Source organism: Hyaena hyaena, unplaced genomic scaffold, assembly GCF_003009895.1.
Source record: "Hyaena hyaena isolate Hyena2069 unplaced genomic scaffold, ASM300989v1 scaffold_17, whole genome shotgun sequence".
Lineage (NCBI taxonomy): Eukaryota > Metazoa > Chordata > Mammalia > Carnivora > Hyaenidae > Hyaena > Hyaena hyaena.
Window position 1 is genome coordinate 6,323,943 of NW_024080648.1, and position 25,659 is coordinate 6,349,601.

At 44.3% G+C, this 25,659-nt stretch overlaps 1 protein-coding gene across 7 annotated transcripts in view; it reads left to right on the plus strand.

Moving 5' to 3' along the window:
• RBPMS (RNA binding protein, mRNA processing factor) overlaps positions 1-25,659 on the plus strand; it is a 177,851-nt gene that overhangs the window by 126,132 nt on the left and 26,060 nt on the right. For 5 of the 7 annotated variants that reach the window (XM_039220818.1, XM_039220800.1, XM_039220788.1 and 2 more), the window contains one exon: positions 25,083-25,213. The exons of the other annotated variants lie outside the window; for them this stretch is intronic. In XM_039220818.1, coding sequence (XP_039076749.1) covers positions 25,083-25,213 — 131 coding nt within the window. The remainder of the gene's footprint in view (positions 1-25,082; positions 25,214-25,659) is intronic. 7 annotated transcript variants of the gene reach the window in all.

Consider the following 25,659-nt stretch of genomic DNA (forward strand, 5'->3'; position numbering starts at 1 on the left):
AGCAACTTTTTTACCTACAGAAATGGCCACTATTACAACTTTGTTGAGGTTAAGATTTTCAGAAAAGAGATTGCTGTGGTGTTTGGTTTTGTTTTAAATTCAGGTTTCCTAATTAAGAACTGCAGAAGAACACTGAGATTATTAGTGGTTGTATGGAATAGGGAATTTCCTTCTTAATTTTAAAAATATGTGAACTGAAGTGTAATAAAAATTCTACGTGCCCAATAATTTCTCCCAATTAAGTTAAACTAAAAATGGAAAGATAGGACATGTAATAGAATGTTCACCAGAAAGAAATGAAATTTATTTCATAAAATGTGTTTTTGAATTACGCACATAAACGTAAAACAGACTGACCAGTGTTTTTGACTAGACACTTTAAAAATAAGCTCAGGGGACAGAAAGTTAAATATTTAGATTAGTGTGAAATGTTAGTTTTGTAGCAGTGTGTCATGATGGGCGTATTCCTGGAACATGTCTCCTATGCTTGTTTTAACACCTGACCTTGGTCCCTGGGTTGGAATGTATAGATGGGAAGATACTCAGTGATATGGGTGGGTTTGTTTGACATTTTTTGTTTGTTTGTATAAGCCCTTTAGTTGTTTCTTTGCAGTTTCTTTAATATCACTAAAAATTTGGTGACTTTAGAATCAAGACAGTACGGATCTACCGTTCCATTATGATCTATATGGGTTCACTGACTTTCTCCCCGAAAAGACTATATACGCTTGAGTCTGAGGCTGACTTACTTGAGTTTTTCATCTTATGTTTGTGAAGAGTGGGCTCATTGTATCAGTAAGTATGGTGCCTAACACGAAGATAGAAACTTAGTTAGGTACTCTGTATGAGAATGCCCATTTTCCTGTCTCCCCTCAGCTGGGGATATTATCATATAAAATTGGATTCGTTCTGTCTAATAGGCAAAATGGCATGGCGTTTTAATGGTTTTTTTTTTTTTAACAAAGTTAGTTTCTTGTCAGATACTGAATGGTCATTTAATTTGAGAGTGGTATTTTTCCATTTGTCTATTCCTCTTTTTTTTTTTTTTTTTTTTTTTTTTANGGGCTCAAACTTACAATCCTGAGATCAGGAGTCAAATGCACTACCAATTGAGCAAGCTAGATGCCCCTCATTTGTCTATTTCTTATTTTCTTTCTTTCTTTTTTTTTATGTTTTATTTATTTCTAAGAGACAGAGAGAGACAGCGTGAGCAAGGGAGGGTCAGAGAGAGAGGGAGTCACAGACTGAAACAGGCTCCAGGCTCTGAGCTGGCAGTCAGCACAGAGCCTGACGCGGGGCTCGAACCCACGAACCGCGAGATCATGACCCAAGCGAAAGTCGGACACTTAACCGACTAAGCCACCCAGGCGCCCCATATTTCTTATTTTCTTTATTGTATGTCTATGTAAGAAGAACAGTGCTTCCTTGACTAGTGTTGTTAATTTTCAGTGGATAATTTTTTTCCTTGTCGTTTGGTTGAAGGAGAAGATGGTAGTTCTGTGTTTTCTTTTTTCCCTCCCTCTCAAACTTTTAATAATGTGAGCATCCCTCACAGCTGGTGGTTTCTCTTTAAAATAATGATGAATTCTGTTTTCTGCTTGACCTCACTGAGCTGTAGTGGAAATAAAGTGAGATAAGGTGCTTTGAAATACATTAAGTGCTTCATTATCCAGGAAGGCATGAAGCTCAAGGCTTAAGCGTAGCATCATTTGAATCGTCATTTGGAATGTGATTCCTCCAGAAAGACCTTTTTCTTTTCTTGGTTCCTGGGCTCTTACAAAGTCCATAAGTTGTGTTGCACTTTCTAGAGACACAAATTGTGATACCATAACTGTGTTTGGTTTGTGACATTCCGGTGAGTGGGGGAATAACCATTAACCAAGAAGATAGACAAGAAAAGAGAGTTCACATTTCCAAGTTGACTGTTACCTTGCTTTCAGCATTACCATTTTTAATAGTAATCTCCTAATTTTTTATTTTTAACTTTATATTTTAAACATTCGAAAGTAGATTCTTAGCATGATGTTTTGTTGTTTTTAACAGTTTGTTGAATCAAGGTCCAAATCTATACCATCTTTACATTTGGTCGGTCCCTTATAAAAATCTTTTTTTCCCTTGTGGTTTATTTGCTGAAGAACCCAGCGTGTTTGTCTTTTAATTTCTTAAAGTGTGGGTGACGCTCATTGCGTCTCTGTGGTAGTGTTTAGCATGGTCCTCTTTCTGAATTTTCTGTAAGTTAGTAGTTACAGAGGCTTTATCAGATTCAGGTTAGAATAGGGGGTGGAGGGTAATATGCACTTCCATCAGAAGGCACGTAGTGATTAGTTGTCTCTCCCTGTGTAATGGAGGAACAAACAGTGAAGATCTCTACCTATATCTGCTGGTTAATTGCCCAGTCCTTTCTGTGTGTAGTTATTTTACTCCCTTTAATTATATTTCATGACCTTTATATTTTTAAATTAATTTGAGAGAGTGAGAGTGCACAAGTAAGAGAGAGGGGGAGAGAGAGAGAGAGAGAGAGAGAGAGAGAATCCCAAATAGGCTGAGAGTATGGAGACCCAATGCAGGGCTTGAGCTCAGGAACTGTGAGACCATGTTTTGAGCCAAAATCAAGAGTCAGAGGCTTAACTGACTGAGCCACCCAAGCGCCCCTTCATGAAATTAAAATAAAACACATTTGCCAGAGAGCCTCGTATAAAGATTATACTGATTTATGTAGCCAACGGCTGTGTACTGGAGTACCGCAGTTCTCTTACTTTATGGACTTCAGGAGAGTGCTAGTTTTCCCCAAAGTCACATAGAGTAGGTAGAGTTCAGTATAGGAGTCATTTCTCCATCGTGTACAGGCCACCAGCTTCCTTCTCTCTCACAGCCCTAGGGAATTGCTCACCTTCACTTAGAAATGGTAGAAGGGAAGAAATAAGACAAGGTGAGAGGTTAAAAGAAAGGAACTGAACAGTTGAGATAAGAGAGTTAAAGACACAAAAATAATTTCTAGAATATTTCCCAGTTTCTCCTCTCATTTTGATTCTCTGATGCTTAGAGTGATCCACCATTGATTATCATTACTTAGGGCATTGCTTGATCTTACGTTTTTTTCAAAATACACTGACCAAACATCAGTGGCTTTAGAATCTTAATTTCAGACTTTGCTGAAGAGACTTACTTTTTTGTTAGCACCTTCATCCATGCCCTTTAAAGACCATTTAACACTATAAAAAGTACCAGAGCTGGGATCCTGTGGGAACATTCCAAGTTTAGTCCATCATTCACCTAAACATTTTTTCCTAACACTTCTCTCGATATATCAGTAGCTATATTTATGAAGAAATTCAATCTAAATGTGTTTGATAAACCTTGTTATTAAAAAGTATTTCAAAAGCCATTTTATTGTATAGTAAATGTTTCTCAAGCTTGTTTCATTTAAGTTCTTTTCCTAAAATAGCAGTTTAATTTGACTTCTGGCAAATAGTTACCCCTCAAAGGTTGAGCTAAGTTTTGAATGTAGTAACTTTGCGTAGAAGCTAAATTTAGCAATTAGCCGTCTCCCACTTCTAGTTTAAGTCCAAGTGAACTTTTAAAAGTTTAAAATATATTGGCCTCTCCCAAGACCTAGACTCTGATATTAACAAATGCCAAAAGAGATGTGCAAACAGGAAGCTCTGTGACTCTTTTAAAAAATGTTTTAAGTCCTATAATCATTTTTCCACTTAACCCTCCTACCCCCCACAAATAAAAAGATCTACAGTAATCCTGTGGAAACTTTAGAAATCTTTCTGTTTTTCTTGCCCACATCTTCCCATTTATATATTTTAAGTGCTACCTGATACGGCAAACAAATGTAAATTATGTCCTTTCAAAGTTCACTGGCTTCCTCTCTGAAGTCATCTAAAATTCTGAAGCCATAATGCAAACCATCAGATAAAGTGTGAGACTTTCTACTTGAGAAACATTAAATGACTTAAAATGGTTAAGTGAACCACAAGAGCATTCCCCCCTCCCCCACTTTCTAGAAGGAACTGTGTTACTCCTTTAAGTGAATCTGTTAACAAGATTTTAGTTTAGGAGAATGGAAACACCTTGAGGGGACTGTATGGAGGTGAATCCCCTGCACGTAGAGAGGCGTTTGATGAGGCATAGACCCTAAGGTCAACCACAGGTTGGTTGCTAGTTCAGGACCAACCCAAGTAGAGCTCCCGCCTCTGCCACTGGGGACACCCCTCCAGCTGGTCTTCACAACCTCCTAGGGCTTCCCAGCCTCCGGCTCTCGAATCCTCTCCTGAATACCATCACTTAGTTGTGTGAAAGAATTCCTTACCACTTGTGCAAAATGCACTGGTATTTTAAAATATCTGATGTATTGAAATCCCAGATTAGTGGGGCACCTGGGTGGCTCAGTTGGTTAAGCGTCCGACTTCGGCTCAGGTCCTGATCTCACGGTTCGTGGGTTCGAGCCCCAAGTCGGGCTCTGTGCTGACAGCCAGCTCAGAGCCTGGAGCCTGTTTCAGATTCTGTGTCTCCCTCTATCTCTGACTCTCCCCTGCTCACGCTGTCTCTGTCTCTGTCTCTCTCTCAGAAATAAATAAAACATTAAACAAAATTAAAAAAAAAAGAAAAGAAAAAGAAATCCCAGATTAGTAGCAGTTCCAATAACAAACCTTTGACGAGGTATAGCTTTAATTGATGCAAATTGCCGTAGGACTGAGGGGAGCTCCACTGCCCGCTGGGTAGGGTCCCCCTTCCCCAGCATGTTGTACAGGCCCTTGGTGGCCTCTTCCCCAGCCACTGGTCTCCTCACAGCCGCACTCGGGCAGTACCCACCCTCCACCGCCAGGGGTCTGGTTGCCACGTGCGTCCTCTTTGCCTCTGACCGACCCGCTCCTCGTGGCCGTTCCCTGGCTGTAAATTCATTCCTTTTGCAAATTACCTGCCTGTCCTTCAGAAGTCACCTTAACTGTCTCATCCTTTAGAAAACTTGTCTGACTCTCCAGAGGTGGATTAATTGCCCTTCTGGGTTGGTAGCTGCTGTAGAAAACTGTGTTTTTTTCCCTTGCCACACTGTATTGAAATTTCCAGGTACTTCTCCGTCGCCCTCTGTAGTCTCTAAGCCTCTTGAATAATAAGACTGAGCTTTGCATAATGTTAGATACATAGTAAGTGTTTGATAAATACTTGCTAAATTAATTCTGGCTCCAATTCTACTACTGCCCCAAATCTATATACCCTGAAACTTCTCCTCACCTATGTTTATACCCTGGACCTCATAGAACAAGTCTAATCCCATTTTTATATGATAGCCCTTCAGAATCTAGATTCCTGGGGGATAGTTCCCCAGAAAGAATGAGACTGTTCCAGAATGAGTTCTTAAACCTGGACAGAGCATACTTACATACTTCCGTAACATCTGTCAGGAGCAGAGGACTAAAGGTACCTTTCCTTTGAAAGAATGGTAGGTAAAGATCTTAAGAGTGTTTGTTCTCACGAAGGAAGACAAAGGTAGTAGTGTAGATACTGACTACATTTAAGGAGAATGATAAGTTCTTTTTATTTATTTTTTTAGAGAGCATGAACATGGGAGGAGGGGAGGAGAGAGATACTCTCAAGCAGGCTCCATGCTGAGGATGGAGCCCAACATGAGGCTCGATCCCACAGCCTTGGGATCATGACTTGAGCCAAAATCAAAAGTTGGACACTCAACCAACTGAGCCACCCGGGTGCCTTGATAAGTGTAAGATGTTCTTAAAGTGAAGACATTGTGCAGAGATCAAAGTTCTGGGCTTCATTTTACGTTAGTAACTTTGAAGGCTAGGAGGCCCTGAAGTTGTCTCTTGAAGCACACACGGCCTTGGGGAAACTGTGCTAAGCTATAGGGCTATCCCTTGACCTAGACAAATTGCGTTCCAGGCTACGTAGAGGAGGAACAAGTCTTAAAATTCAGTGGCAGGAATAACTTCATTCATGAAATCGTAAGTAGCAGTGAGTTGATGGTGCATGGTAGGTATGAGAAGAAGGAAGGTAGGTATAAATGGGAACCCTCATCCCAGTTAGGCTATGTCTCTGCTTCAGATGGAGTTAGAAATATTGGAGATTTGCAAGAAGAGGCATTATTAGAACTTAGCAATGGATTTTAAAGGAGATGTGGCTTTTAGGTGTTTTCTCATCCTGTAAAAATTGAACAACTGATTACAAATGCATCACCAAAAGTGCCGGGGTGATGATTCAGATAGTCCTCTGAGCTCCATCCTAAACAGGACACATTGGCCTTTCTGACACGTACTCCCAAGAAACTTTCCCAGTACTACCCCCACCTCTGTTTATTCTCTATTTATTTCCTGCACCGTTTGCCCCTTTGCACCCGATTCTCCACTCAAGATATTTGAGTGTGGGGAAAAGTAACTTTTCCGACAAACCTTGAGATCAGTTTCTGTGTGAGCCCTCAGGCAGGCTTCCCATTCTATACTTGTAGCAACGGAATTAAGCTAAGGAACCGCCCTGGGAGCCAATGTGGAGTCCCCACGCCATGGAAGCCAGGCCCCAGCCATGATCTCACAGCTGTCCTGAGAGGCCTTTTTGGGGTCTCCCTGCCTCGTTCTAGATGAGATTTTTTTCTTTCCCCCAACCACCAGCTCTCCAGGTCTCCAAACTAAACTTCCTGTGCTCGTCTTTTTTATCATTTCTCAGCAAAGGTCCAGAGACAGCTCTCCAAACAGTTTCTCTTCCCTCTGTGGGACGTTTGTAAACTACTGTCACATTACCCACCAGCTGGCCTACAGCCACCGGTTACACACACAGCCTGATCTTTTCAGAATTTACCACCCAAGCCCCACATGGGATATACTGTGGGCTCTATGACCCGCTTACCAGACTGTTCCCAGCCCTCTGTCCCGTGCTGGGCCTCAGCACTGTGTGAGAAAAGAAAACTTGGATGGGATCCAGCATGAGGAGAATGATTGAAAGATCGGAAAGAGGCGTTGCTATGAGAAAAGGATAAAGGAACTGGGTAGGTTTAGCTCTGGGAAGAGAGGGACAGTGAGAGATAATAATATACGTTGGGGGGAAAAAGGAATTTTTTTTTAATGTTTGTTTTTGAGAGAGAGAGAGAGAGAGAGAGAGAGAGCATGAGAGGGAGACACAGAATCTGAAGCAGGCTCCAGGCTCTGAGCTGTCAGCCCACAGCCCAGTGTTGGGCTCGAACTTGTGAGCCAAAGTCAGACGTTCAGCTGACTGAACCACCCAGGCGCCCCTAAAGATACTTTTTTTTTTTAATTTTTTTTTTTTAATGTTTTATTTATTTCTAGGAGAGAGAGAGACAGCGTGAGCAGGGGAAGGTCAGAGAGAGAGGGAGTCACAGACCGAAACAGGCTCCAGGCTCCGAGCTGGCAGTGAGCACAGAGCCCGACGCGGGGCTCGAACCCACGAACCGCGAGATCATGACCTAAGCGAAAGTCGGACACTTAACCGACTAAGCCACCCAGGCGCCCCAGATACTTCTAATTTTTTAATCCTTGTCTGGTGATGGACTGTCCTGGTGCGGGATGTTCCAGTGCTCAGGCCCTGGAGTAGGATGCTGCCCCATGTGTTTTCTATCCCTCCTGTGATTTGCTGTGAGATTTTGATTGTGAAGAGGGATAGCTGGCATTGCATGGGACTGTGGGATGAGAAGTGGGGAGCTCCTGCAGTGTGTTTGGCTGATGATCCCTGAATGGGGAACCAGGATGTATATATCGATTCTTTGTTGTTCCCATGGAGGTAGTTCTGAGAGCTGGTAAAACCTGGAGTCTGTAAGTAGAGCATGTTTGACCCTTGGGAATCTAAGGGTATGAGAAGTTTAAAAGTAATAATGATAATTAGCAACTATTATTCATTCAGGGCAGCTTTTCGATATGTATTTATTTTTGAGAGAGTAGGTGCATGTGCAGGGGAGGGACAGAGAGAGGGAGATAGAAGATCTGCACAGTCAGTGCGGAGCCTGATGCGGGACTCCCAAACTCACAAATGAAGAGCTCATATAACCTGAGCCAGTTAGACACTTAACCGAATAAGCCCCGGGACATTTTACTGAACCCTTTATATTATCTCCTTACTCTTCAAAACAATTTATTGTGAAAGTACAGTTATTATCTTCATTTCACAAGTGAGGGGTCAGGCTTAAGAGAGTTTTAAAAAATATGTTCAGGGTCACAATTGGTAAGTTGCCTGTTTGGTGTTCAAAAGCCAGGTCAGTCCCTCTGGCCCCAGACCCCAAGAAGGTTTTGGTTTTTAACAACTTTATTAAGATACAATTTTAAGGGGCGCCTGGGTGGCTTAGTCGGTTAAGCGTCCGACTTTTGCTTAGGTCATGATCTCGCGGTTTGTGGGTTCGAGCCCCGCGTCGGGCTCTGTGCTGACTGCCAGCTCAGAGCGGGGAGCCAATTTCAGAGTCTGTATCTCCCTCTCTCTCTGACCCTCCCCTGCTCACGCTGTCTCTCTCTCTCTCCTAGAAATAAATAAAAAATATTTAAAAAAAATACAATTTTGAAAAGTAATTCACATACCATACAGTTTACCAGTTTAAAGTGCACAGTTCAGTGTGGGCTTGTGTATTACACTATCAGTCTCTTTTATTGTGGTGAAATATGTATGATATAAATCTTGACGTTTTAACCATTTTAAGTTGTGCGTTTCAATAGCATTCATTGTATCTGTGATGTTTTGCAGCCATTACCACTATCTATTCTCAAAACTTTTTCATTGCTCCAAACAGGCACTAACCATTAGGCAGTACTCCCTGCATGCTCCCCAGTAGTCTTGAATTGGCTTTCTGTCTCTGTGAATTTGTCTCTTCTCGGTGTTTCATTTAAGTAGAATCATATAACGTGTCCTTTAATGTCTAGGTTTTTTTCTCTGTATTTTCAGAATTGATCCATGTTGTATAACGTGTTGGGATTTTCTTTTTTTAATGGCTCATGTGCTAGGTTTAGGTATTTTTTTCTTCTGTATGCTTTTACTGACATTTAACAACTATGAAATGAAGGAAATCAGTTTTCACACTCAGTTTCCAGTATGTTCTTACAACATTGGAGCAATAAGTGTTCTCCTTTTTCCACACCCCAAATGGTCCTTGTGTTTCTTCGTATGTTTACAGACTGTTTAAAAAACAAGAACAAAACACTATGGTAAAAATACATGGTCGTGGTAGAAACTCAGGAAACATAATGAGCAAAAAAGAACTCAGGCATTTATTTATCCACAGAATCTACCATCCAGAGACAAATCATAGTAATATTTAAGATTATTAAATGTGTTCTATCAGAGCGAGCTTTTGAAATCTTGTACATCTCTCATTTAATTCTCATGACAGCCTATGAGAAAAGGTACTTCCCTCCCCATACCCCCTTCCTCTTCTTCCTCTTAATAGTTCCCACATGAGGAAATTTGGCCTAAAGTTGATAACTTACCTCAGGTCACAAAGCTGATAGTTGGCTTAAACCTAGGGCCACGTACCAAAGCATTATGCCCATCCCTCATGCAAGGCAATTTATGTGTCTGTATCTATTAATGAGGTTGTACTACACATAATGTTCAGTAACCTATTTACTTCTTCACTGAGTATTTTGCTAACATCGGTCCATATTTGTAAATGCAGATCTCTCACATCATCCCTTTTGGTGGCTGTAATAATATGCCATTTTGTAGTCCTTTAACCAGCCTCTAGCTTTGAACTGTAAGATTCTCCTCCTTGATTCTTTTTTAAAAGCCTTGTGTGACCATCCTCTTAATGCTTGACCGGCTGCCAGTTCTAGATTTGCCAGGGATCTTGCGGACGCCAGGATGGCTTGGCCATGTCTTTTCCTCCTCTAAGACATGCTGGTATCTGCCTCTGGGGACGTGAAGCACCCCCACGAACCTCTTAGCTCCTATGCAGATCATCCGCCAAGGCTCAGAAGTCATGCCAGAGCCAGCCAGCCTTCCTGCTGATCCTCACACCCACATCTCCCCGGGTTTTGTGGCAGAATAGAACTGAAAAAAGATTTATACGTTATACAGACAGGCAGCCTTTTAGAGTTTGAGGGTAATTTGTTCATCATAGACTCAAGATCCTCATGACAGAATTACTTATCATTCCCCAAAATGAAGAAGCTCAGCCTAACCTCGTCCACTTTTCTCTTGGTATTTCAGTGCTTCTGACAGGTTAGGATGCTCCGTTCTCCCCAGTGAACTCTTGCTGTCATTCACCTCCCGAGAATGAGTACAGTCTTCAGGAATGAGAGGGTGGGTTGTATACGTTAGCGCAGGCCAAGTTTGCACTGTTTATCTTACTGGAAAGTCAACAGTGTGACTGTTAGCCTCCTGCACAATTAAGAGCTAGGCTTTTTGTTACGTTGTTCTTAAACGTTGTGGCTAAATCTGATTTTTTATGAGGCAGAGAGAGAGAGAGATGGGAGGAAACAGGGAAAATCTGGCCAGTCAGGGGGCCAAGATGGCTCAACCCCTGGAACTGCTGATGGGACTCGGAAGTCTGGCAGCCGGCGCATCGGGTGGTCAGGAAAGTGCAGTCTGGGAAGGTACCTGGCCTGGCCACTTTCGCTTTTACTCACCAGGTTAAATGGGTCTTTTGAGCAGATCACATTTCTTTAGAGAAGCTGAAGGACAGTGAGACTTCTTTTAAAAGAAGACTTCTGCTCTTGAAAGAAGAGCACTTGCTATTTAAAAAATTAAAAAGGAAATGCCTTGTAGTTAACAAACCTTTAGCTCCCAGTGGTCATCAGCTCTTTCCTAGTAGAAAGAGCTGAACAGTAAGTATGAGGCCCAAAAGAATGAGGAAGAAAACAGAGTTAAACAGGACAAGTGGCTGAGGGCACACATTCCAAAGCACCACTCCCTGCTGCCTCCTCTTCGCAGGTATGGCCCCAGACAATTTGATGAGCCGAGAAATTTTCTTGTAATAAGGATAGGTCACTTGTTGCATAGATAACATTATTCACACCCCCAGAACGTGTCCTCACCTCCTTTCTTACGTTAGTGTCCATTACTGCCACTGCTGTTTGCCACCAAACGCTGTGTGATAGATCTGTGCACTTACTCTGTGCCTCTCAGTGACATTGTATAGAACCGTTGCAACGGTCTGTATTTTTATGAGAAATTGGGCAAATTGCTCAGAGTTGTGCATCTCGCAGCATTTACAACTAAAAAGACTTATTTAAAGAGGAGAAGCCCTGGTTTGACTTTCAGGTGAAACTTTACTCACCACGTTTCCGGAATTACCTCATGGGACACATTCTGACACAGGAAGGTCATTTGTTCTTCTCTTCTCGCTTTTCAGTGACCATTTGCTGACTCCCTGAAGCTTGCGGCTCTTCCAGCACTTTCTGGATGACAAATCACATCTTCCTAATAGCCTGCCACTATGAAATTAAGGAGGGAGTTCCATCTCTACATAGTTTTCCTCAAGTATATATTTTACTCCCTACCCTGCCCTGGGATCACTGGATATGTTCAATTAAATAGGAATTAACTTGTCAAGTTTGTAGAGAATGATCTGGTCCCTCTGTGGCTCCGCACCAATGTCTCAAATTTGGGCTGGAGAAATAAAAGATGATGGTATTCATCCAGCACCTGGCCCACAGTATGTACTTAGTAAATACTCATTGCAAACATTGACAAAGAGGAGGTGTAATTGGAGAGAACATAGTCTTGACTAAACTCTTGGATAGAGTGGGTCTTACTCATTCATGCTGGCCCCGAACTGCCTTTAAGAACTAGCTTAGTCTCTCTCTGTTACTTTTAAGTCATGGCTGTCCAGTTTCTTCATCTGTGGGCTCGTGGTTCAGTACCATCAGGAAACGCTCATTTCCTTCACAGAGCGTGCAGGTAGAATTGTCCTCCTTAGAACCCGTGTCGCCTCGGAGAGCCTAGGGGACAGAGGGAGGCAGTTCTTAGCAACCGGTGTTTCTACAAGTGAAGTTTTGCTTTTTACTCAGGATTTGATCTGACGCACCGGATTATAGGACTGAGTGAATAAAGGAAGGGAGGACTTTGGAGAAGCTGGAAAAGGACAAGATTCTGAGTGTTCTGTGTGTTAAGCAGCGTTGTTATCTGTAGGCAGGAAGTTCCAGGGCTACTGATGGCTTTGTTCCTGTAGCCTCTTCACAGTTCACAGTAATTGGCAATGTGTGACGTTCCAGATTTAGGCGACTTTAGCCTCCCTGAAAGAGATATTTAAAACACCATAGTACAGAGCAGCATTGAGCAGCCTCTGCTAAAGCCATCAGCCTTGCGGTGCTCACGCATCTGATCCTGAGTAAGACAGACTTTCTTTAGGATGCTGATGATGATTGGGCATTCAGGTCGTTTTTAAAATATTTCAAATAGTGATCACATGTTTGGGAAGACATGTTTCTGCATTGGACTTTCACCTTTACTACACATGCAGTTTGGCCAGCATACTCCTCCTGGCTTTGATGGCCCTGGGTTGTGGCCATGACGGATTCTCCGGCTGCATCATTCTCAGTGCACTGACAGCCCAACATTGGGGTGGGTTGGGTGGCAGTCCTGGTGGTGACTGTATAATTAAGTGCCCATACCACCTCATCAGGAAGGTGATAAATGATACAACTTCTCTGTTAATTGATTTGCTTTATTTTATAGTTGCAATTTTAGTTTGAATTTCTAGGAATCAAAATTTTAGTGCCGCCTGAGTCGCTAGGAAGAGCAGTAGAACTTTTCAGCTATTCATCTCTAGAGATGATGGCGTTTTGCTTCAGTGGGTCTTCATCATCTGTGTAGGACTGACACCTTCTAGTCTATGGGCTCTCTCTCTCTGGTGATTGGAAAGGCCTCTTGGGAATACAGAAGGGTAGTGTAATTTTGTTGTTGTTTCCATGAAGATGGATACATGTTCTTGTGTTGTAAAATTTATGCTTGGAATTTTTTTACTTAGCCGCTACTATTTAACCCAGAATTCTTTTTAAAACAGACTGTAGAGCGGGATTGCGCCAACGTGAGAGGAAACCAGGAAGGCGGAAGCAGGGGTGTCAGGTTTTGCTAGTGTTGCCCACCCATCTCTATGCAGTCTCTGCAGCCCAGTACATTACGCTCTCCAGTGGTTTGTGAATATTCTTAACATTCCCCGTGCGTAGCATACATCAAGGGTAAATAGCTAAGCCAGCCAGTGAACACTGATGAGGGGACCAAAAGAGTTGCTTGGCTCTAGAGCAGGAGCTCAGTTCAGACACACATTCCATTGAGGAATCGCTCACACGGCCCATAGGCCACCATGCTTCAGTGTGTCTGGAGTTGGGTTATTTGTACTCCAAGGTATGTGTTGAGGTTCTGACTCATTCCCGAAGACAATTTCAGTCTCTTTAAGACTGATAGCTGTGACAAGTTATTAAAGTTTCTGCCTTTTTTATCCAGACTGGAGCCTGCTCAGATTTAGACTGACATTTTCTTAAAAGTCAAAGCCGCTAAACTAGAAATCATTGGGTTGATCGTATGTTTCTCAATTTTACATGCTCCTGATAGTGTAAGAAGTTGCAGCCACCTGGTAATATTAGATAATTTAACAAACTTGCACTAACTATCTTTTGTGTGCTAAACCTAGGTGCTGGGGGTAGGAGATTAGGATTTGGGGAATAAGAAAAGTACAGAAAGATCATTTTCAGTGTGAGTGATAGATGCAGTGATCAGGGTACACGTGTAGGAAAGATATTGTGATCCATCCTGGGTTTTCAAGAGCACAGCACACCTTAATGAGGACTGCTCTAGGCAGCACCTGTTGCAACGGAGAATCAGCTCGGCTTCGTTAACTATCAAAGAAGTATACATCAAAATAATGGAGGGATGTTTTGCTTCTAAAATTGTTGGATTTTGTTTAGGTTTTTTTTTTTTTTAAGACGTTCTTTTTTTTTTTTTATGTTTTATTTATTTCTGAGAGAGAGGGACAGTGTGAGCAGGGGAGGGTAGAGAGAGAGGGAGACACAGAATCCGAAGCAGGCTCCAGGCTCTGAGCTGTCAGCACAGACCCAATACGGGACTTTGAACTCCCAAACCGTGAGATCATGAACTGAGCGTAACCAACTGAGCCACCCAGGCGCCCCTGTTTAATTTTGTGTTTAATGATAATACCCAATGTTGTCATATTTAAAAGTTGGTATAAATGTATCTATTTTGGGGGGAAATGTAATATTGAAATACTTCAGCACAGTAAGATTTATCAAGGCCCTTAAATGCTCATCAGCTTAGACCTAGTTTTTGTTTGTTTTTTGGTTTTTTTGGTTGGTTTGGTTTGGTTTGGGGTTTTTTTTGTTTGTTTGTTTGTTTTGAGAGAGAGAGAAGGTGAGAACAACTGTTAAGTGGGAGAGGGGCAAAGAGGGGAGAATTCAGAGGATCTGAAGAGGCTCTTCTGAGAGCAGACACAGATGCTTAACATGCAGACACAGAGCCACCCAGGTGTCCCTAGAGCTAGTTTTTCTAAGAATTCATCTCAGAGGAAAACAAGATGTACTAAAAGACTTATGCCTAACAGTGCTAATTAAAACTGTAAATGTTTGCTGTAGAACATGTACTGTGCTAGGCACTGGGGAGGCAGTAGTGAGCAGCACAGACCCAGGCCCTGCCCTCAAAGAGCTTATAGTTTAATAAGGCAGTTTTGTAGGTGATCTGTTCTCACAGACTAGGTAGCAGTTTCATTAAAAAGACACCAGTGCCTCCCCCATGTTCTGGAAAATACTTCTCCATTTTCAACTTTCCTCTTGTACCAAAAATGGAGAGTAGTAACTGGAAGTTTTAGTAAAGGGCTCGCTGTTGTTTAAGTGAGGAGGAGCTCAGTTCAGGCACACGTTCCATTGAGGAATCCCTCACACGGCCCGTAGGCCTTCTCCTTCCTTCCTGCGCCCTCCAGCGTCCTCCATACAGCACAGGTTGTTGCCATTTTTCATATACTCTCTCTGGGTTCCTGCAGTCTCTCCCGCCTTCTTTCTCTTTCACTCGGTGCTCATATACACATAGTATGTCTCTTCACTAGTTTTTGTAAAAACAAGTGAAAATCACCTCGAGGTTATGCTTTTCTTATTATGAATTTCAATATTAATTAAATATTGTCCTGGCCGAGAAAAGCAGATCAGAATTATCATGTTTTCAAAATTAACCTCTTAAGCTATTCATCCGCTCTGAAGTCATATTTTCTTTTTTGTTTTTGAGGGTTGTGACCTGTCTTGTCTTTTCTTTCTTTCTTTCTTTTTTTTTTTTTTAATGTTTTTTTATTTCTGGGAGAGAGAAAGAGACAGCATGAACAGGGGAGGGTCAGAGAGAGAGGGAGACACAGAAACTGAAATAGGCTCCAGGCTCTGAGCTGTCAGCACAGAGCCCGATGCAGGGCTTGAACCCACGAACCGTGAGATCATGACCTGAGCCAAAGTCGGACGTTTAACCGACTTAGCCACTCAGGTGCCCCTGACATGTCTTTTCTAACTGGTTAAGAAGTTAAGCTTTATGGTTTTGGGGGGAGGTATCTGGCTAGGCAAAACCACCATCTTCACCCCATGATTAAGAGCATGATCCTTGGAGCCACATCGTCCATATTCACGTGATGGTTTCACTCCCAGCTGCGTGGCCTTGGGCCTGGCACTTAATCACTTAACATCCTACATTTGTGACACGAAGATAATAATAGCAGTACCTACCTCAGAAGGATGTTGTGGAGAAAAAGTAGGTTGAAGTCTGTGAACTATTTTGCACAAAGTAAGTGCTATACAAGTATACAAGTATTGCCGTTTGATATGCAAATGACCCCATCGACTAGCCACACTACCATTCATATGTGCGATACTGAAATCCCCTTATAATCTAAATTGTCTGCCATACATGGAAGAGGCTCTTGTTTCAGCAACGAAAGGGGGAGACTGTCTTCAACTGACAGTACAGTTGTAGAACAGAAAAGGAGAGGGAGTGGGTATGTTATGCAAAAGGGAGAATATATTCATTGAGCAGTATTGAGAGTATATACATAGAGTGGCTCCTTTGTGTCAGACACTGAACGGATATATTAGTGAGTACAGCTGAGCACTGGTCCAGCCTCCTGGAGCTTAGCAAAGTCTCTAGCACAGTGGAGCCGGTCACATGTTCTTGTATGGTAAATATGATATAAAACCAACACTTCCTGGAAGTGCAGCTCCTGTTAAACATCTAGATTTGATTGTAGTTGTTAGGAAATCCATGGTCTCAGAGAGGCTGGCAAAATATCCTCCAAGTTCAGTTGCCCGTGTCTGGGAAGGGAATCGCCCGTGCCTGGGAAGGGACCTCATCCCTGCAGTTGCACATCTCAAGAAGGAAGACGAATGAAAGTTATCCGGTGGTGATGAGTGGGACTGGATAACAGTAGTGACTTAAAGCAAGCCTCCAGAGGAACGGTTTTCTTCCTGCTACTGCTCTGGGTTCCCTTCAACTCTCAGATCAGACCGTACAACCACGGATTGCATTGGATGGGTGTTTGGCACGGAACAACTGGGCAGTAGCAAAATAACAGGACTGTTAAGAGCAGTGACCGCTCAGAGACATGACAGAAGATCATTAACTGGAGGAGAAGGGACGCTGGGCCGGCTGAATCAAGACCAACTTGCTCTTGGATTTTCCTTGGCATACTTATTTTGTGGGTCTGGGTTGGCCTTCCTGCAGGTTTGAAGAGTTGCTCTAAGAATATGTGTTAGGAGAGAAAAAAGTGGAGGGGGGAGAATGTGGAAGTTAGCAGGAAGCCAGTTTAAACGTCAAAAGGCTGTTAAATCAGCCCAGGTGAGAACCTGCAGTTAGGTAGGTGAAGCAGGGATGGAAAGAGATGGTAGTGGCGCCGGGGTGGCTCAGTCAGTTAAGCGTCTGACTCTTGATCTCTGCTCAAGTCATGATCTCATGGTTCCTGCGATCAAGCTCTGCATCAGAGCTTAGCCTCAGCACAGACCCTGCTTGAGATTCTCTCTCCCTCGCTCTCTCTGTCCTTTCCCCGCCCATGCTCACTTCGCTCTCTGAAAATAAATAAAGTTTAAAAAAAAAAAAAAAAAGATACTAAGGCATAGTGGAAATGTAATCAGCATAGACAGGCAGGAAGTGAAGGGTTGGATTCTGGACAAAGAGGACTGAATCATATCCTGGGTCTGTCACCTACTGTGAGTCACGTGACAGTTCTTGACCCTCTCTGTGCCCCTGCTTCCTTGCCGTGTAAAAGGAGAAATATTCCTACTTTCCACAAGGAGCGCCAGCACGGTGTGTGTAACAAAATGTGCTGGGTAAATGTTAGCTACTACTGTTACTACTATTATTGTCGCTGTTAGTGTCTTTGTCATCTTTACTGTTAGTAGGACTCGGCAGTTGTCTGGACGTGGGAAATGAAAGAGACTTTGAAGCTCAATAAATGGGATAAAGGAAAATGTGGGGAGGTGAGAAGAGAACTGGTTGTGGGTGACCGTGAGTTCACTTTTGGATGAGTTGAGTTGGATGAGTTTGGAGTATTTACATTGGAGTGGGAATCAAAGCTTTCGATTAACGGGTTATCCTAAATAGAATTCATAATTGAAGCAATCCACGTTGCCGTGGGCCATGATGGCGAGTAGATAGAAGTGGGAGAGAGCTGAGCACAGACTTGATTATTACTCTTGGTGTCTCCAGCATATTTAGTACAATTAGCTCTGTGTGCAGAACAGAATAATTACAGTTGTGACTTGTGCTGAGTGGTGCTGAAGACATCTTTTCGGCTTCTCACCAAATCTTTTGCTTCCTTCTTTACACTTCTCTTCCTGGGGAGCCAGTGAAAGTATGTGACCTTTTCTGGGGACCGTTACTTCCTAGGGCTACCACAGTAAGCTACCGCCACGGGTGGCTGAAAACAGAAATTCATTCTCTCACAGTTTAGGAGGATAGAAGTCTGAAATCAAGGTGTCAACAGTGCTGATTCTTTATGGAGGCCTGAGCGACAGACCAGCTCATGCCTTTCCCAACTGTGGGGGCTGCTGGCAGTCCTTGGTTATAGACGCATCGCTCCAGTCTCTGTCTCCACCTTCACATCACCTTCCTCTCTGTGCCCTCTACTCTTACAGGAACATCAGTCATTAGATCTGGCACCCTCCCCAAATCCAGAATGATTTCATCTCAGGGTTCTAAAGTAATTACACCTGCAAAATTCCTGTTTTCAAAAGTTTCCAGGTAAATGTTAATTTTGGGAGGACACAGTTCCGCCCACTGCCAGAGCTCGTTAGTGTGCTGGGCCCCGGAAGCTGGCACTTGCTGAAGTCTTAGCCCTGACACGAGAGGAGTATGTCCTGATAGAGTCCGCAAAAGAGGCAGCCTAGGAAGACTGAGTTTTGAGGGGTTTACTTAACAAACATGGATTGACTACTTGTGAGGTATGTGTGAGTGGGAGTTGGTTATGCAGCAGAGTCCTTGATTTATTTTTTCTTTCAAATACGATTTTTTTCCATTAAAAATGGAATTTTTCATTTTATGTAGGCCTTTGGTTTTTTCTAGTCAAATTCTTCATTTATCAGGCAAGCTCTCCTTAAGGATTAGGTTTATTCTAGTAAATGGACTATGCTGAAAACTAGAGATGAAGGCCGCCTGCACTCAAGGGCCTGTCACCACCATCACTAGTGGGGGCATCACCCCTCCCACCCCCGTCAGGATGGGGGTGGGCAGGATGGTATATGGAAGGGAGCCTGAACCATGAGACAAAGAGACAGCGGTTCTGGTCCCAGTTCAGACACCGAGTTAGCTGTGAGACCTTGGAGAGAGATTTTCTCATTGTTAAAATGGGAACACCCATTCCTGCCCTTTTTTCAGAGCTTTTGATGAGCATCCAGAATGCTAATGGATATACCCCATCTTAGCTATGTATGAAAATGTCTGCAAATCCAACATGTGATTGAAACAGAGTTGAAACGTAATCTTTAAGAAATCACATTTATATCCTCTCATGTCTGTCTCCTGTGTATATTTCTCTCCCACATAGAATTGAATTAACCGGGGCGCCTGGGTGGCTTAGTCGGTTGAGCGTCCGACTTTCACTTAGGTCATGATCTCGCGGTTCGTGGGTTCGAGCCCCGCGTCGGGCTCTGTGCTGACTGCCAGCTCAGAGCCTGGAGCCTGTTTCGGTCTGTGACTCCCTCTCTCTCTGACCCTCCCCTGCTCCGCTGTCTCTCTCTCTCTCTCTNTGCTCACACGGTCTCTCTCTCTCTCTCTCTCTCTCCTAGAAATAAATAAAAACATTAAAAAAAAATTAAAAAAAAAAAAAAAAAAAAGAACCTACAGTGTGATCGTTTCCTCTTCTGAAGGGCAAGATAGAAGTTAGATTCTCTTTTCTCTTTTGTTTTTATCAAGTGTGGGGCAAACGGTTGACTTCTTGATACTTTGTAATCCACTGTGCTGGGCTCTGGGTGAGCAGAGGGTGTGAACGGGCAGTCTTGGAGGTGAGTGCTGTTCCTGGGAGACAGAGGACACAGCAGAACACAGAGAAGGTGCTTCTTCCCTGCCACCCAAGGAAGTGACGTCTAAGTCCTTTGAAGAATAAGGTTTAAGGGTTAAGGCAGTTGAAAGGAGAGAAGAACATCCCTGGCAGAGGGAGCAAGTGTGTATGAGGCCTGGAAGTGCGGAGGAGCGGGCATGGTCCAGCAGTGAGAATGATCTAGACCATGATGGGGGGGCAAGGGAGAGCAGGGTCTGCTAAGGCAGCTGAGGGCAATATTGTGTGTGATCTTCTAGGCCACGGTATCTGGAGTTGAGACGCTGTCCTGGGTCATAGAAAGGTTGTAAGCAGGAGAGTGCCATTGCAGACTCGTCTTTTAATAGTTGTCCTGGCTGTAGCACGGCTGCCAGGAGGGCAGTGAGGAGGCCTTGTCAGTAACCCAGTGGTGGTCGTTAAGATCAGAGTGGATGATGGGATGGATTCAGTGGGACCTTGGTGAAAGAGTACCAGACCAGCATGGCCTGGACATCTGACTGGCATCTTTTACTGAAATCTGGAACCAAATAGGACAGGCAGTGGGATGGACTGTGTTTAGTTTCGGACATGTTGAGTATGAGATTGCTGTGGAATATTTCCAAACAAAAATACCCAAGAGGCAGAGTAAATACTGACTTAAAGTTCCTGGACCTGTGTTCTCAACTGTATTCAGTTTAAGTCCATTATGGATTCTCCTTGTTCCTCTTGCTTTCCGTTGTTTCTGAGAGTCAGTTCATCTTTATCTGTTTCACTGTGACTTTACGCTGGAAGCTTCACCCTTCTGAGTGTTTGCTTCCTCATCCAAAATGAAAAGACAGACGAGATGATCTTCATTAGCTCTTTTTGTTTAAACCTTGATCAGACACTGCTCTTTTTTCTTTTCAAAGGGACTGGAAGATGGAGTGGGGAAGTTTCTAGTCGTTGTTTGCCAGAATACAATTCGAGCTCTTCCAGTTGCATATTCTTATGCTAAGGAAAAGGCTTAATCAGATGTATATTGTGAGCCCTAAACAACTTGTATCCTCAGAGGTGCAAACTGGGAAAAGGATCTGGAGTAATGGGAAAGGAGTGACCCACCACCCTCTCAGGAGAGGGTCTCGTTAGGCCCAGACACAAAGCCCTGGCCTCCTGATCCCTCCCCTCACTGGGGCCTGGCTCCCTGGGGGGTCAAGAGCCTGTGTAGTTAGGGGGCGGTCTTACCCCCTCCCTGAACTGTGGTCATCCCAGTGGGCCCAGGGCAGCAAGCAGACTTTCTCTTTCTTCAGCCTTCCCATCCTCTTATGTTGGAGGAAAATTGGCAGTGACTCAGGGGAGTGAAACCCACCCGAGCCACCTGGCTGCTCCTTCGTTGCTCATCTGTGTGTGTGAAGGGCTTGTGCTATGGAAAACCCATCTCTCCAGTTGTAATTTTCTCAATTACAACACATTAGCAACCAAAAAGAGTATACAAATTGAGCTTACTACCTCTTCTGACGAGACAGAGTATGTGGATTTTCAGAGATTGCGCAGCCGTCCTAGTGAAATGTCTGTGGGGGCTTGGTTGCCACAGGTGTGATCGTAACCTGGTCTAGCTGACCCCACTGCGCCTGTGTTGCTCTGTCACTAGTGGCTCTGAGCCAAGCAGGTGCTGTCAGGCTGGGTCTGCTCCCACCTTCCAGTTTCTCTCACAGAACAAGCCCAGAATCATTGCTTTCTTTTGCATTTTCTCTCCTGGAGTGTTTCATCCATTCATTAAACCAACTGCTGTGTAGCAGGTACTGTGCTAAGCTCGTTGAGAGCGACATGCATAACACTCCGCTCCAGCATCTGATAATCCATTAAGAAAGACAAGACAAAGCGCTTACATCAGTGGTTCTCAAGTTGAGGCACACATCAGATTCACCTGGAGGGCAGAATTCTGATTCAGTAGGTCTGGAGCTACGAATTTGCATTTCTGCCAGAGCTGCAGGTGATTGCCTCCGGTACATGGACTCCCAGCACTGGGTGCGCCATGGGTGCCGTAGTGCAGCTCTGAAGATAGAATTTGGGAGCGCGGAGCAAGGAGTACATCGTTTGACTTGGCTTGCTCACCTTTCTTCCTTTCATTTCACCTGTATTTCCTGGGTCAGATTTTTCTGCACTTTGTAAGGCCCTAAATGTTCCCTTGAGGACGCCCTCGGCATTCCAAGGTACTTCAGGCACTGAAGTCTTTCAGGAGAGCCTGCTTGGTTCTGTCCCAGTCACCCCAGTGTTCTTCGTTTCTTCCCCTGCTCCAGCTGCCCTTGGCATTCCCTCCCTCCCTCAGGTGGGTTTTCAGGAGCTGCAGGAATGAGGTTAGTCTTCAGACTTGGAAGAGGAGCTTACTTTTCTTTTTTAATATTTATTTTTGAGAGAATGAGAGAGACAGAGTGTGAGCAGGGGAGGGGCAGAGAGAGAGGAAAACACAGAATCCAAAGCAGGCTCTAGGCTCCAAGCTGTCAGCTCAGAGCCCAACACAGGGCTTGAACTCAGAAATCATAAGATCACGACCTGAGCCAAAGTTGGATGCTTGACTGACTGAGCCACCCAGGCGCCCCAAGAGGAGTTGGTCCGGTCCATGGGTGAGCGCAGCTCTCAGAGCAGTTTTCAAAGTGATCTCTGGACCCCTGGTGGGCCTGGGGGACGAACATGTGGGTTGAAGTCCTTCGGCTACCCACCACCAAGGCAACCACAATTAGCTACACTTTTGTTTAAAAAGGGATTCTCGGAAAGTTAGTTTGAAGAATGGGTTCCAACTGCTTTTATTTTGAACTTTGAAAATTACTCTTCTGTAACATTTGTTCTGGTTCGGCCCTCCTTTTTGCTCATGTTTTCTGTTTTGTTTTTTAGTGTGACACATACTGAAAGGATTGGGAAATTTTAGATCTAGTTCCTATGGATATTTCCTAAGTTCCTTTAATAAAGATATTTCCTAAGTCCTTTAATAAAGAAAACAGTGGTGTATCTTTAAACAGTTTTTAAAACTTACCACTAGGCCCCATTCAGTCCCGCAAGCATTATTACACACTAAATGCCAGTCTCAGAGCTGGCTCCAGGGGTACAGACTTGGTTAAGACCTGGATCCTGCCTTCCTGAGCTCTCACTAGCCAACCCGTTGGGCACTTGGCTGTGAGGATTCCTCCTGACCAGCCCACTCTGCTGCACATTGACGTTTATGGTAACTCCAGATTGCGTCACAAGGGGAGCAGGGAAGGGTGGTGAGATTTCGCTCCAGCCTATTGTAGGCCTCCACTCCCCTCACCTGACTTGTACTCTGAGCAGCTTTGGGTTGGGTTGGGGGGGGGGGGGGCCGTTGGAAACAAATGTGCCCCATTCTGCTGGGCTACATTTTATGCCGATGCTGGTCAGTGAATAGCCTCTGAGCATCAGTCTAGACCCAGTGGGAAGTAATGCTTTAGGATAAAAATGTAGAAAATGTCTGGAAAACATAAATCCCATCAGCCAAGGCTGAGATTGGAACCCCGGCTCCCCCTATCTCCACTCTTTGTCTCTCCAGGATCAGATATCTTAGAAGACATCTCACTTCATTTTTAAAACTTTCTAAAGGAAAGTTGATCAGAGAAAAGCACCCCCAACTTGGCTAGTTCCTGTTGGAAGGGCTGCGGGCCCGGTGTGGTCTTGTCTGATGGCACACAGAGCCCCCCGGTGGGGCTGAGCAAGCATGGGGCTAAGACATTAGCGTGCTGGGTGCTGAGACGCTCTGGACTTTTTTTTTTTTTTTTTAAGGCTCAGAATGTCTTAAAATAGCATGGTAGCTGGAATAACAGTAACAACAACAACAACAATAGCTTGCCATTCCCGAGAACGGTTGTTTGTCTGAAACCCGAGGCATGAGTTCTGGCAGCAGTTAGTTTCCACAAGCGGGGCTCCCACAAGAGTTGCTCTAATGGAAATCTTATGGTCTCGTCACGACCGGAAGCGCAGAGGTCTGTGAAGCATTCTCCCAACCCTGCTGTTAGGAATTTTCTTACAGAAACTGCAGACACCTATACACCCTCGAACTGGAAATAGGTGGTGTAGACTTGATCATTTTAAAGAGGCTTATGATGCTACTGTTTTCCTATTCAAATAATTCAGTCCACTCTTCGGGCTAGGCTCTCCAGCCTAGATACACGAGCAGTCTGTGTTCTCATCACCAAGTCCTGAGGAAGACTCTTTTTTTTTTTTTTTTTTTTTTTTTAACTGCCCTGTTGAAAAGGGGAGTCCAGCCAGCCACAGTACAGCACACCACGTTGTCGGGATCCCCGGCTGCCTTCCGAACGGACAGTCCTCAGTCAGCTCTGGAATCGCCATCTTGCCAGAAGTTCTTGCCATGCTGGCGGCTGTGGAAAAACGCCCCGGGTTCACACGCACCTGCGGGCTCATGCTTTCCGGTTGCCCCATACAGCAGTTCCCACATCACATTCAGGAAAGTTCTGTTTCCAGCCCCCTTCCCATACTGAAAACCCTGCCCAGAGCCAGGGTTTTGGCAGATGGCGAGAATGAGAGAGACCTGGAATGAGCAGGCCTGGGGTGGCTTCTTCCATGTGGGAAGGAGTGAAATGACTTTATTGACCGAGGGTCACAGGCACACTAGACTTCCGCAAAATCCTGAATGGCAGAGTCTCTAATGGCTTTATAAGTCACCTTTTCCTGCCTCCTTCAGCAGTCCTGGTCTACTTGATTTCAGATTTTGACAGGTGATAAAAGCACATATTGAGATTGCTTCTTCGCAGAGTCCAGATTCATAACTATTGACTGATGTTATTTTTGCCTGTGTTGAGACGCTCCCTCATGTGTTTGCTGTTACTTTAATGGATTGCTTCCTGATACATTCTGAGCCCCGGGCACTTGCCCTTCAATCTGGCAAACTGCAGCTTGACCTGAATGGAATCAGATTTAGACCAGTCAGTTGGCAACATGACTGACTCACTTTTCTCCCCCCTAGAAAATACAGTCTGTGTAAGCAGCGACCGTGAATGTTCTAATTTGCATCTTTCTTGATCAGGATACTCCAGGCTTTTTCACTTCTGTTCTCTGAGTTTTTAACATTTTAAGTGTGTTGCAGGCATAGTGTCTGGCGCAGGGCTTCTGAGTGTTCAGTGAATAGTGCTTGGTGATGGTGATTTGTTGGTTAGTAGTAATGACATGGATGAGCAGAGAAGCCCTACAGCTCTATAGTTCGGGTCTGTTTTCGTCCTGCCCGTAAAGCCATTGTTCTCCCAGAGGCCCTGCGGTGGGTTTTCATGGGCTATCTCCTCCCGCTTCTCTCTCTTCCTCTTTTCCTCAGAGGGCCACGTGTGCGGTTTTGTGCAGGAAATCCCCACTGTTCTTGTGTTCCCCCGGCTCCGGTTGGAAAGACATCAGAGTGTCCGGGGCAGAGCCCAGGCCTGAGCTCTCAGCAGGCCAGACAGGCAGCAGATGCCTGTCGCTTTTTTTTCGCTTTGTATTTACCATTCCCTTGCTTCGAGTTTGGGGACCAAAACAAAACCAGCAGGTTTTTAAAAGAATGAGAGTAATTTGACTCCTGACATTGATTGGGACTTGGGGTTATTTGGTGTTTTGTTTCTGATTTGAAAGCAGCTGTTTGGTAACCACTAACTCTTCCCTTATTCTTTTCTTGCAGATGAGCTCACAGTGCCTGCACTTTACCCCAGTAGCCCTGAAGTGTGGGCCCCGTACCCTCTGTACCCAGCGGAGTTAGCGCCTGCTCTACCTCCTCCTGCTTTCACCTATCCCGCTTCACTGCATGCCCAGGTAATTTATACCCATCGGCCACGACTTCACTCACTCCACCACCGGTCCTTTCAAACCTGGTTCCCCAGAGCACACCATACAACTAACACCTAGCCAGCTAACAGACCCACCTGCGGGAGATTAATGATCCCCTCTAAATCAAGCTGACACTCCTCTAGGACTTGGGGACCGTCTGACAGCAATGATATCACCCACTGCCTGATGTTTGCCCCAGATGACACCTCTCTCTTCCTTAATGATCTCACCCTCATATCACACACGAGAGATTGGGCCCAGCCAGCTAGAGGGCGTCACCAGAACATAGTCGTGTGTGCCTGGTCGTGTGGAAAGGCTGCACAGGGAGGCGTCCACTTGTCGCAGGACCTACGTGTCTGTGTGTGAACCTGTGTGTTGAGAGATTTCTGCTGTCGTGTTCCCTGAGATCTGGTGACCAAAGGGGAACGTTG